The sequence below is a fragment of the Oxyura jamaicensis genome, chromosome 1 (assembly GCF_011077185.1).
Source record: "Oxyura jamaicensis isolate SHBP4307 breed ruddy duck chromosome 1, BPBGC_Ojam_1.0, whole genome shotgun sequence".
NCBI lineage: Eukaryota > Metazoa > Chordata > Aves > Anseriformes > Anatidae > Oxyura > Oxyura jamaicensis.
This window is the reverse complement of record NC_048893.1, coordinates 121,488,193-121,501,881: the sequence shown is the minus strand read 5'-3', so window position 1 is coordinate 121,501,881 and position 13,689 is coordinate 121,488,193. Positions and strand designations below refer to the sequence as shown.

Below are 13,689 nucleotides of genomic sequence, written 5' to 3'. Positions count from 1 at the left end.
GATTCAAGTAACCTCAAAAACCTATGCCAATAGAGTAAAAAGCTCCAGAGCTGATGAATTTTGTTGTTTGTGGCTTGGCTTCTTTCTTTTCTTTGCAGTGCTTTAGCCATACTTAGAAACTCAGGCTTGCTGAAGTGTGTTGTACGCATGGTTCGAGGAGCAGCAGACGTGCCCCAGTCCCCTAGCCGCCGTGCTCAGGGCAGAGACATGAGGTGGTAGGGGAGGGGAGAGGAGAAGGGCCTCGCCATGGAGAGGGGCATGCACGCAGGGTCTGTTCTCTATGCTGCTTGGGTTTCATTGCTCCTATTTCTCAATAAAACAAACTACTGGGCTGGCCTGGGCTCACCTCTGCCTGAAACGGCAGCAGGAGCCCGGCTCGGCGTTGGCATGGGTACCTGCACGCTCAGGGGTTACTGCCGAGCTGTCCCCAGGGTCACTGCAACAGGAGCCAGCCCTGGGACAAATCCTCTTTGGGAAGCGGGCCGCCCCTGCCCGGCAGGAGCCTCTCCCTCGCGAGAAGCAGCGAAAAACCCCAAGCCCGCTTTTCTGACGTGAAAACCTGCCGGCCGCCAGGCTGTAACCCGCAGCCGTCGGGCCCGGCCGTGCTGGGGGCGCCACAAGTGCGCGGCCGGGGCTCTAGGTGGCAGCACCAGCCCTCTGTGCGCCGCCCGCCGCTCGGGGGGCCGCGGCCTGCCTGCTGCCGCGGGCCGGCCCCTGAGGTGCTGCGCCTGGGGGTAGCGCGCACCAAACGGACAGAAACACCCCGGGCTGGTCCCACAGACGAGAAAAATCCGCGGGGGAACGCGATAACGTCTTCCCAAATGTTTCCCTGAAAGCCGAAACTTGGCGGCTCCGGTGCTTCTCGTGTTTGTCGCTTCTGTTCGCTTGGGGGAGAGCAGAAATGGCAATAATAGCCTCTGGAAAATCTGGGGAACGATCTGCAGGAATTTTTGTTTTGAAAATATTGTGCCTAGTAAAATATACTTGGCGTTTCAGTTTCCTCAATGACCTTTTTGCTTGCCAAAAATGTTTTAACAATTCCGTTCCGTAATTCCGGAACAAGTTCTGGAACTTTCCCTTATTATTTACTTCTGTCACTCCGTGTTGATCTGTGAGATTTAGCGTTGCGTTCCTTTCCTTTGTCATGCGTGCAACTTTGCATTTCTTTTTTTCTTTTTTTTTTTTTTTTTTTGACAGACTGGAAAGCTTACCTGGGCATAGGTACATTTAGATAAATTCTCAGAGTAAGACAAACTCCTTCTGATTTTTCTTGATGTCATTGAAGATGAGAAGAGTTCAAAGAAGTTCACTGGGCCTTCTTTTTCTAACTATTTAAAATAAAAATAAATAAAAATAATTTTAAAAATCCCATTAATTGGATAATCCCTTTTTTGCTTACCAAATATTGTAATATGCCCAGTATGACCTGGTCCCAGAGGAGACAAGTTGGTGTGCTGAAATGGATTAATCGAACCAACTAACCATTCCTGAAAGGAGATAATAGAAAAAATAGGTCCCGGTTCCACAAGATAATTAATGTAGGCATGATGTTTAAAAGCCTGGTTTGCAGTCCCTTTGATTTCACAGGGGCTGTTTACACACTGAAAAATAAATCTATACTGGGATCATCACAATATTTTTTTTCTGTTTTTTCTCTCCAGCCAAAACAGCTAAGAAAGTTCAGAGAGAGGTGCTTTTCAGATTCTTCAATGAATATATATATATATATATATATATTTCATTTTTAGATTATCCAAAAGTCTGTGTGCTTATTGGCTCTTACCATTTTTGACTGAATATTGGAAAAGTGCAGTTGACTGAAGAGCAAAATTTATCTTAAATTTAGTGCACTATTTTGCTCTACTGCTGCTTTTGGGGAAACTACCAAAGATAGATTTCTAGCTGAATGTTAATATCATCTGTATCAGAAAGTTGCAACGATCTTTTTTCATTCCAGTCCTGAGCTCACAATAATCTGTGCATTTTTATTTATAGCCACCATTACTATCTTAGATTCAACCTACTGTATGCTTCAGTTGATTTTTGATCTTTTCTGTTTTGCAAAATCTTAATGCTAAACTTGTCCCCTTTCTGAAACTTTTATCTACTACTGCACGTTTGTTGCAGAGCATTCTCCTTGTTTTCTAAAACAGCAAATATATTGCCAACTCTTTTTTTCCCCAAAATAAGAAACTTATTTCTTAAAAAAAAAACAACCTAACTCTAATTTTCTTTGGGGGGTGCCATGTGTGTTAAAGTGTAAAATATGATATTAGCAATGTTTTTTTTATTTCTTTCCTCCTTCTCTTAATAAATAGCAGGGAACTGTGTTAAAAGTTTAAGAACCTCTTTGAGATAAACTGTTACCCTTATGCACTGCCATTTGTTTCTTTTGATAAAACTGAAATTAGGAAGATTAAATCTTAGTGAAAATTCTGCTTTATCAAGAACCAATTAAGCTTTTTTTCACATTGGAATTTGCTTGTCCTTGAATTTGTCTTACAGTTGTAAAGTAGAAGCTCAGAATAGTGATAATAGTCAGATATCAAACCTTTTATGTGAAGACAATCTGCATCTGCTTGTGTAAGACAACTGCTATATGTGTGCAGTAATATTTATCTAGAGTAACTGAAGATTGTTCCCATACGTTTTCTTTTTAAGTCCTCCTGTACTGCATGGTACGCTTAAGAAGGAATGTAAAATCTAGCTTCACTTTCTATTTGTAATCTTTTGTGCTTTTTTCAATGGTAATTATTACATTTGTTACTGAATTTTACACACGATATGGAAAGATACAAGGTAATATTTTACTTGGCTTAATTAGTCCTTCTTAAAAATATTTTTAAAGGACTTCTCTTTGATCTTTTCTTATTACTAAAGTAAGCCATAGTTTTCTAAACATTTTCTTTTACATTGTCATGAAATGATTTTTTTCTAGCTTGTGCTATTTGCTAGAGATAAAGAACAGCAGCAACAACAGAAAAAGCAATGGGTAGAATAAATGGACTTCTAACAGGTTGAACGTGACAAAGGATGACAAAAAAATGAGGATTTTTATTAAGTTTACTTTGGCAGTTTTATTCCTAGGGCAGTGAACTTCGTGCTTGCTTGCTTATTTACTTATTTGTGGTTGAATCAGTATTTTTAGGATCTCTTTTGTGTATTTATTTGTTTAAAATCTTGAGTTCTGGCAATCAGAAATAAAGCATTTTGTCTCCAGTGCTGCCGTTTTAAATGCTGCTGCTGAATTTTAACCACTGCATTAGATTGAAACCTACATGCTGTTAACCACTGAGCCAAAATGAAATCGACCACTGCATTGAAATCAGAGTTGGCAGTTGTATACGGACTTGAAGGAGTTGGTAATAGCAGTGCACCCGTGTTTCTTTAATAGGGTTTTTATTCTCTGTTTTCAGTTTTAATGGTGCCATTTTGATTTAAAGACTGTTTCTTAATAACGATGCACATTTTTATTGAAATATTTTCAACGTAACTTTAGAAGAAAATAACAATAAAGCCATCCGCTAGGAGTGGTTTCCTCAGAAACAAAATGTTCTGTTGCATACTCCCATGATAATGCAACGTGCTTGTTTTATTTATAAAGCAATCTTGCGTAAGAAGATAAGTAAGAAGATTTCTTCATGTTTTGTGGCTAAAAATTGTAAAATGTATTTATATTTATAGAGGATTTTTTGCTAAGGACAGATTTTCAGCTTCTGAATTTACATTTTGCAACTTTCTTTTGAATCTGCTTCACCGAGCATATGAAAAATGAGCCTACTAGCATGGTTGACCTCTTAGTCTTTTGAAATTTTTGTTTCTTATTAATAGGACTGGATCCCTCCCAATTCAGAGTCCATCAACATTACCATAAAGATGAGGAGAATGATGCCTTGGTTGGTGGCCCAGCTCAGCTCACTGATGAGGAGAAATATAGAGACTGTGAAAGATTCAAGTTTTGCTGCCTCAAATGTGGAACAGAGAATATTTATGACAATGTATTTGACTGTTCGGTTAGTTTTCTGTTTTATTTCTCTTCATTGGCAAGGGAGTAAAATAGCTGTAGAGGAATGGGCTTTTCAGATAGGATTCACATGATGTAGGAGAAGATACCGTATTGTATAAGCACTGCTGTTTATAGCTTTGGAACAGAAATATGCTGACAGGACAGCGCAGAAATATTTTTCCCATTTTTGCATCTCAGCCAGGAACAGTGTAGTCTAGGAGAACATGTGAGATAAGCTGGCTTCATTAATCTGTTTGCCCACATTCATGAATGATTGTGAACTGTAACTTTTTAAGGCAGCCTTATCTTAACACCTGAGTAACGTCCAGTGCTCTATTTAATGAAACTTTCCTGTAGCAATTGTAATTTCTTAACCTAAATCATATTAATTGGAACAAAGTGTTTTTGAAATTTGTGTTTATCTTCTTACATTCCACTTCCTTCCTTACCAGTAAGGTTTTTCTGTTATCTTTCCTTCTGTCTTTGTATATTGAACATAAAAAGTCATAGGGGTGCATTCTTGTTGAGAAGTTCTGCCAAAAATGTATCTGGGACCTTGGATCACAACTTGAAATAGGGCCAAGTGTTTAACTCTGCAGCGATATTATGCGTGTATTAGTCATTGGCAAATTAGCGAACTTCAGAGTAGTGAAAACCTTGAAAATGAAAGCAAATAAATCTTTTATCTAAATTAAAAGTAATTATTTTAAGTTAATTTGGACAAACAGCAGATGTTTTGAATATTTCTGAATCAAAACAAAGCGATCTCTGGAAGCAAGTAAGACGAAATGACACGCAAATCGAGCAATGCTTTGTAAATCCTTGACTTTTGTTCATTACAGCTGTAAATAAAATAGTTAATTGCACATAGGCTTGACAACTTGCAGATGGGCTAGCTGGAGAGAAGAGGATATCAAACTTAAAAAAAAAAAAACAAAAGCATTAAAAACAAAACAACAAAAGAACATATAAACAATTATTTAGTGGAATTATTTAGTGTTGGAAGTGGGGGTTTAGCCAAGATGGTTCAGAAAAGCGTAATTGTTAAGTCTTAATTGGAAAGAAAACTTTGTTAAAGTTTTACAACCACCCAACCTAACAGGTTGTTGTTATTTTAATGAGAATTCAACCAAATTCAATTTCAACAGTTCATACATTGCTTCCAGGTTCTGAATTTTTCATGTCAGGCATTCAGAAACTTTCAAAAGTAAAGCAAATGAAATTCTGTAAAACTGTAAAAGGTGTCCTTTGAACTTAGGGGAAAATAAAAGATGGTCACCCTGTTCTTGTTTAACAAGGTTTGTCTCTTCAGCACAGTTAATAATCTTGTAATTGGTGTCCCTAAGATGGATTTCAGTGATCTGAACAGTAGGTTGGGGCAGAACCTTGTTGTTCGTGATAAAACAAAAACTCTGATTTGTTCATAAGCTGTGGTTTGTTTTTTTTTTTACTCACAGTGTTTACTCAGTGATTAATTTTGTAGTAGAGGAAGCATAAACTCCAAAAGACTTGTCATTAAGAAGAAAATTGGAAAACTGTTGGTCTATCGGAGAAGTTTCTATATGGGTGTAGCCAACTATGATGGAAAGGAAGAAGGCCTAGATGTTAGAGATATACTTGAAAAAAATAAACTACTTGAAAAAAACTTTAAGACTGTTCTTTCTTTAAAGAAAGTTTAATGTTTAAGCTCCTGTAATAACTTCGGCTGCCATCATGTGCTGTCATGATGTATGTTGTTTTACACTTCTGTTTCCAGGGGCGATTTATTGAACCCAGCTTGGAAAGATGCAGTAAGAGTGAATGTGAAGAGCCTCCTTTCAACCATGTGGTTCAAATGAACAATAAATTACTCTTGGATATTAGACGCTACCTCCGAAAATACTACAATGTAAGTATTCAGAAAATATTCTGCCATATCAAATTAGTTTTCTAAGTTGTTCCTGAAATTTAGTGAATGGCATATTACCCTTTTTTGTATTGTACAAAATAGTAGCATGCAATAGCTAACCCCAACTTTATGAAAATGAAACTATCAGTTAGTGATTCTTAAAATACTAATTTAGAATGGTGCGTTGTTTTGTTTTCCAAATAGCTCAGTCTCATGTCAAGATAGTCAGTTGTATATAAGTTTTTTTATACATATATAATTGTATTTGTCAGCTTTACTGCAGATGTAGTAGCTCTGTTTTCCACATTTTCAGATGGTTATTGTATGGCTTTGTGGAAAAAAAATAATAATATTGTAATATTTGGAATTCCCATCTTCACACTGACCAAAATGGTTACAGGTTAGAAAAAAAACACATTGATTTTTAAATTATATGAATGTATGTTTTGCATCTGTAATATGCTGACTTGGCAGATAACGGTTTGGTCAAATTTTCATAGAATTTCTCCTCCTGCTATCTGTCTTTATTATTTGATTGTCTAATGTAGGGCCTTTTTTGACAGCTCTCAGGTCAGATATCATTTTTGAAGGAACTCATAACTTTTGGATGCTCATAAGTTTTGAGTATATCAAAGTTTGTTTTTGAAAATTTGGCCTTTTAATGAAAGGCTAACGTAATTTGTGATATTTGTGATTTGTTTTCTTGGGTATTACAAAATATTTTTGCAGATGGCACTTCCAGTGCTGAAAATTAGCATAATAGTTTTCAGGTTTAATTATGGTTTAACACTAAGCATGCTTTTTATTCTTTCTATATTAGTTCCTGTTGCATTGTACATAAATGTTTTCTAATCTGTTTTCTGGACGTGATCAATTCATAACGTAAAAATGTCTTTGAATGAAGGTCTTTGAGTCAAAAGGAGCACAAAACATAGCCTATTTAAATTCAGGCAGTATTTCACAAGGTAGGATTGATCCTTTGCGTTGAAGGTAAAGGTAGGTGACTTGGACAAGCTACCCAAATGCCAAATCTCAAGTTACTTTATTGCAAGGTCTACCTGGCTGCAGAATTTTTATTCAAATGATAGTACTATATGCATTATATTATAAAGTGTGTTATTATATAATGTGTCACGGTAATACATTTACACAGACTGCTTTTTTATTGCTTCTGATTAACTTTTTTAAAGTTAATGTAAGTACATTATAATACACAATGCGAAGTACTAAATAAACTTTGGCATATAAAGCGCTAGATACAATGTGCATAATATGTGCAATAGTAAACTTGATAAAGGAAGGAAGATACATTTAAGGACAGGAAAAACTATTGATTCTGATAAGAATGAAAAATGGCATAATATTTTACTCCATTCTCTAGATATTTTTTTCTGTGCAAGACCGAGCTATGAACCAAGTTCTGAAATGTTTGAATATTGTGATTTGTCCTATTAAAATCTATTATGTATCTTATTACATAGCATATAGGATAATGAAGTGTCTTCCAAAAGGAATTTAATTGTCCTTGTAAGTGAAGGCTTTATAAATTTTGTTATGTTTTCAGTGCTGAGAAATTGCTTTTAACCTAGTTAACTATAATAATAAAGCTTAAAATTACTTTTAAACTGTGGAATGTATTCAGGTTTTGAAAATGTGAGATTATTTTAATGCAAATTCAAGATTACATTGTACACAATTCTCATTTTAAAAAAAAAAAAAAAGGACTTTCCACTGAGTTGGTCAAGAAAACTTTTTGTCCTGTTAGCTCTTAGAAAAGCAGGTGCTCTGAGTTTTAGTGTATTCCTTTCATCAAGTACTTGTAGTGACTGTGTAACAGCTGGAGTTGAAACTTGTCAAATGGGTGTTTGCACTAATGTATATAATCCTATAAACTATAAAGACACACACAGAAGTAGTGTGGCAAAGTACCATCTGAATGAAACATTTGACAAAGCTTTAAGATACTTACGTCTCCTCTTGCATCTAAGAGGTGCAGAAGTATCTGCTTAAATAGACAAAGATAGTATCTGTGTCACTCCATTAATTTTGATTTTTTTAGATATCACTGTTTTTGTATGTTGGTCCAATGGCATATAACACAAATCATAAGCTGAAAAAATGATTTTTTTTTTAACCCTTAAAACAATGATCTGCTTTATAGATAGTCGGCCTTATTAAGAGCTTTTTGGCCTGATCCACAGCTCGCTGAAATGATTAAGCTTACTATTTTCAGTGAGCTTTGAATATTTTTTTTTTTCTTTTATCTGTTTAGGAATGTTGCGTGTTGTTTCCCCTAGTCTATTGAAATGCCTTCATATGTAGCTGTGTAAATTTAGGGGGGGGAGTGCCATGAAATCTAAAAGTGGAAAATCTATTTTCCCTTTTTGGCGTGTGAGGTTAATAAATATAATGGTGATGTACTTCTTTCCTTCAAGAAGATGCAAATGTAAGTGCACAAATTGAGTTTTGTAAGCCTGCTAAAATCTCATTGCTTTTGTAAATTATTCGCCTCTATTTTTTGTTCCTTCAATCATTTTTCCCCATTAAACATTGAAATATTTTATATCTGCTTTCCAAAACTTATCTACCGTTGCTCCAGTATCAGTGGATTTCTTAATAGTATTAACAATATCAATTTTAATAATGTTATTCCTAATTGTAAATACATCTAAAAAATGTCAGGCAAAGATTTTACTTCTTTTCAGAAATGCATTATTCTATGAAAAATTGATTCTGTTGTGTGGTGTGTTTTTTTTTTAATTCTGCTTCAGAAGAGCAAATAGATGAAAAGAGAGAGAAACGCTAGCTAATCTAAATTGGGAAATGAAGAGGGCTTTTTTAAGCATGAAAATTTCATCATCTTGTCAGCTGGCAGAATGCCTGCTGTGTGGATTCACAAAGGCTAAGAATTACACTTTCATGAAATTTTCCTCACTAACTGCCCTGGTTAATTTGAAAGATAACCCACTGTTCTAATTCATTCCTCAATTGGGCGGTGCAGGTTTTATCTTTGATCTGACAAAGCATTTGTGTTAATCGTTTTGGCCCTCTACTAGACACTCTTGGGATTGTGCTTTTACAATAAATGTGTCTGTGATAGCTCTTTAGTCTATTATACTTACAATAGATCCATAGAACTGGTAATTAATTCTGTACTGCTTTGGAAATGGGGAAGAATAGGTGTAGCTCTGTCAAGTGCTGCTGGGAAGTTTGTTTAGCTAGTTCATTTTTGAAGTGTTACCCTCAGCCATCAATGAAACATCCATGCTAGAGAATGGGTGAAGGCTGAAATACACAAGCATAAATGGAAAAAGTGACCAACTTCTGTGCCTGAGAGCTGCATTTAATTTATAGTAGATGATCTAATTATTGTGATGCAAACTGGTTTATGTTTCCCACTGAAATATTCAAATATTTGTTTTGGTATTTGGTAAACACCAACTCTTAGATCCTCTTTTAAAAAACTCTATAAAAATCAGTATTCATATCCATAAAAAAGAATCCCACATCATTCATTTGTTGAGGTGTTAGTTTTGCCAAGTGAAAAGAACTGAATAAAAAAACAACAACATATTGTATGTACCATTTGAGCAGTATCAAAATCCGTACTGAACTGGTTAGGCTCTTAAGCCAGAGTCCTTGAAGCTACAAGTTTTTATCTTGTTTGTAAATATACATTTGTGGTATTAGTAGTGATATAGTTGTAGGCTAAAACCTGTGTACTGTTTAAAGCGTATAGCATCTTTAGATCAGTTTGTTTTTCAAAATGCATAAGATGATGCAAACCTTAAAAGTTTTCTTAAAAAAAAAAAAAGAAAAAGAAAAAGAAAATCTTAGTCCAGCCTGTATTGCATGGTATCTATTTTTACAGTCTTTCTACTGGACCACTCTAACCCACAGACAGAAGTGAGTTTGAAGGCTATTGAACACTGCTAAATAACTTTTTGCTGTTCAGCTGCGAAAATTCAGTGTTCAATAGCCCTCAAAATTTCTCATTTCTTACCTGTGGTGGGGTGGTCTACTGCTTGCACATTAGGTCGCAATATAAAAGCATGTTAGTACACTTCTTCAAGGTCTTTGAGTTATTAGTTTATATATGTATTTTTTCCTATTTTGATTATTTGTATGTATGTTTTTGGTTTTTGTTTTAGTATTTTATGCACTTAAAAAGTAAAAGATTTATAAACAGGACAATATTGCAGGAGGCAATGGCATTCACACAGGTTTGGGGATAGCATGGCATATTTGCTTAAGAGAACAAAGATGACAGGGCTCATTGTGAACCTGGAATCTCCCACACGGCAATCATGTGTATTGCCAACAACCCACAGGTGTACACCACATGAACAGGTGAAAATATGATTGTAGATGATGGTGATGACTTTTGTAATCATGCTCTTGAACAGTCATGTATTGAAAGCTTTTCTTCTTTTGGTGGGTGGGTTGGGGTAAGAAGATCCTTTGGAGTGAGGGAATAGTGCTAAGTAGCGGCAATAGTACAACATTTTAATTTTTATTATGCTTATAGTACTAGGAGTATATGGACATGTGTTGAGGAGAATGTAGAGCCAGAAAACAGAAGGAATCGTGACACCAATTGATGTGGTAGACACAATCAGCTAGCTAGAAGCTGCCGTCCAATTAACTCCAATGATTATTTTGGGAGTTCTTCCTGTTTGTATGTGAATGGATTTCTGAGCCTTTTCCAAGCTTGAAATTGTATCGCTGTCGTTGTAGTTTATACATACAGAAACAGAGACATTTATTTTTGGTACTGAAAGCTTCCAAGTCAAGGCAGAATGGAAAGCAGTTGGAGCAAACGATAAAAGATGAATGTGATTCCATGCACAGTTTATTGGGGACCCGAGAGAGAGAAGGGAAGCTGGCCCCAGATTCTCAGGAGTTTTCTCTTCCCCTCTACTATAACATTTTCTGATTCTTTTCTCAGTTGAGGTTGACAGATGGGTCATAGGTTGAATCATGTTTTGGTTAACCAGGAGAAAGTTGGAAATATCTTGATTATTGAACAGAGCGGTCCCTAAGTGAAAACATTATGTATCTGTCTTTGCTGACATAGCTTACACCTACCGAATAAAGAAAAATAACCCTTTGGTCACCACGTATAGGGCATTTTGGGAATGAGTAAGCAGTTATTTGTCACGGCACTCATGGCATCTATTAACTGGGATTGATTCGCTATTACTGCAACTTCTGCCCTGTAAAGGAATTGTTTGTTTTAGACTTGCAGCATCAATATGATTTTTAGTGAAGTGTTTCAAAGTAATGATCGATACGCCTTTACAAAAGGTTTAACTCTCTTCATTGGATTTTACTAGCCATGATGGACATGCATCCATCTCTCTGATGGCTGAGTGAAACTGAGTGCAGCTCCGTGCACTCAGAATTTCAGCCACTGCAAACGAGTGAACATGAGCCGAGGAGTAGTATCTGTTTGCTAGTGCTTAGTCTGAAGTCACGTACCTTGCCAGAGAAGACTCTTAATGATTCTAGATATATGTCTCAGCTAACTGTAGAAAATGCTTCCCGGGTTAGCCACAGCTTGGAAGAGGTTCTAAGAAATGCAGACTGTCTCAATAGAGTAAAACCAACTTTGTAATTTCCTCTGTAGGTAGATCACAGGAATGTAGGGGTTCATTATCACAATAATTTATCTGTTTAGGCTTATAAATGGCAGTAATGTGAGGATCACGTTACAGGAAATGTGCCCACAGGTAAATATGGTCATGGTTATGATTGCCTCCAAGTGTGTAATGTTTACCTAGGTGATTGAATCACTTCTCTAATAACAAGATGTTTCTGTCTTCAAAGGATTACAGAAAGCTCTGTCTCTGAAGGTACTCTGTTGGAACTGATCTGTCACCCCAGTAGAAACAACGATGAATTTGGGTAGCACTTAGAAAGCTTGTTTGTGCTGTAATACAGAGTTATGGTTGCAACTCTGTGTTCTAGCTTTAAACTGAAAGCAAAGTAGTGTAGCTTTGGTCTACCAATAGCAATACTTGTTATGAGATTCTGTAGCCCAGAACTTAAAATCTGGGAGAATCCGTGTAGCCTATTGAGAGGTCTGTCAGAATTACATTACGAATAGTGCCTGGGCAAACTACTTTAAGATCGAGAGATTAAGCCCTTCTTTAAACACCTTGGATTGACAGACATGTTAGGATGCTACATAGATTCTAGGATTCACTTCTTCTGAGACTACCCTAACAAGAAATCATGAATCAAAAGAAGATTCATGACAAGTCTCTGGTCTTGTAAACATCAGTGTTGTTCTTTCTCCTTTTGACAGTAGTTTTAGAGAGAGCCGTTTTCAATCTGTTCAGATTTTTGTTGCTTTTAAATTAAATTTGTATGCAGTTTTGGATGGAGAAACGTCCCACTCGTTTGAAATCAGAGACATTACAGTAAATGGAAGTCCAGCTAAATTAATTAAGGCTTTAAGTCTTAAAACCATCAGTAATTGTGTAATTTTGATATAGTTAATACATTATATGAACTTGGGACAACAAATCAAAGAACAGATTAAGTCTATATTATTACACATGAATTTTGTTACTAGAGAATGCACTATAGCCAGCTTTCTGGGAGGTAACAGAAAGGATTGTCTGTTGATCTTGAATATGTGATACTGGTTGATATATGCTTAATTGGCAATTCTTACAGAGCCCAAGCATCTTGCATCTTTCCAGAGAAGCAAAGCTAAAAGACGAAGCTGAAGAGACCACATTTTCACTGGACACGGTTCTTTTCAGAAGAACAAGTTTATTTGACATGTGTGACCTAAAAATGTTGTGGTAATCAGAAATGTTGTCTTAGGAGTTATTGATAATACAGAAATCCATAGTCCAACACTGATTTTAGAAAACAAAATGTCTTACATTTAACCTGTTTAAAAAGTAAAACTAAAGTGAGTCTATCCATGGAAATGCAGAGTTGAGTGCCATATGAAAAGAACAAAATATGGACAGTGTTATAATAGTAGTATGAAGTCTAAGTTACCTGTCCTAAAGTATCTGTCTTCATTATGAACCTGCCTTCAATTTTAAAAGCAAGCTTAAAATATTTTTTAGTATTTGGGAAACTAAACTATTTTTGGTGCAGAGTATACCTTCTTTTGTAAGCATTTTGTTGTTGTTGCTGTCTTCCATAGTCCACATCCTTGAAAGTTACTGAGTAACAAAATAATGGAGATAGGAGGTGGCAGAAGGCACATACATCAGAAGTTTCAGCTGTTTTCTTCAGCATGCTTTTCTTTGGCATTGTGGGGATGGGTCTTGTAGGTATTTATTTTTTCCACACTCAGCTGATGAAGGAATTATTTCAATCTTCTGGTTTAAAGCAGTTAAATTTGTCAGAAAATATTGCCAGTAACTTTTAGTCACAGCTCTACTTCTTGGTGAATTCTTGGTAAATTAACCCTAATTAAACAAGGTGTTCTTCAGTGGAAGTGATTCCAGTATTTGAAATCTCATCACATACAAGCTGTGTAGTTTGAGGGCTATTTCAAAAACTTAGGTATTTAAATGAAGCTGAAACTATTCAGTGCTTGGTACTATTTAGTATATGGTGCTTAAGAGAAACTGGATGAATATGTAGGCATTCAAGGGTTGAACAGATCGAGTGGGTAGTTCAGACTTTCTAGCTTGGTTCTGGAAGTGAGTTGTATGTGAACCAGCTTCAGAACAACAAGGAAGAGCAGCACTGATGAGCATAAACTAAACCCCTCTGTCTGTGCTTTCATTCATGTACTTCAGGATGGGGAAGGAAACCCCTA

At 36.1% G+C, this 13,689-nt stretch overlaps 1 protein-coding gene across 3 annotated transcripts in view; it reads left to right on the top strand.

Annotated features, from left to right (window-relative positions):
- The window catches only part of POLA1 (DNA polymerase alpha 1, catalytic subunit), a 201,225-nt gene that overhangs the window by 81,082 nt on the left and 106,454 nt on the right, over positions 1-13,689 (top strand). For 2 of the 3 annotated variants that reach the window (XM_035329060.1, XM_035336749.1), the window contains exons 33-34: positions 3,832-4,013; positions 5,763-5,894. In XM_035329060.1, coding sequence (XP_035184951.1) covers positions 3,832-4,013; positions 5,763-5,894 — 314 coding nt within the window. Of the gene's footprint in view, positions 1-3,831; positions 4,014-5,762; positions 5,895-8,166; positions 8,458-13,689 lie in introns of those variants that run through there. The other variant, XM_035344475.1, reaches the window with a different exon arrangement.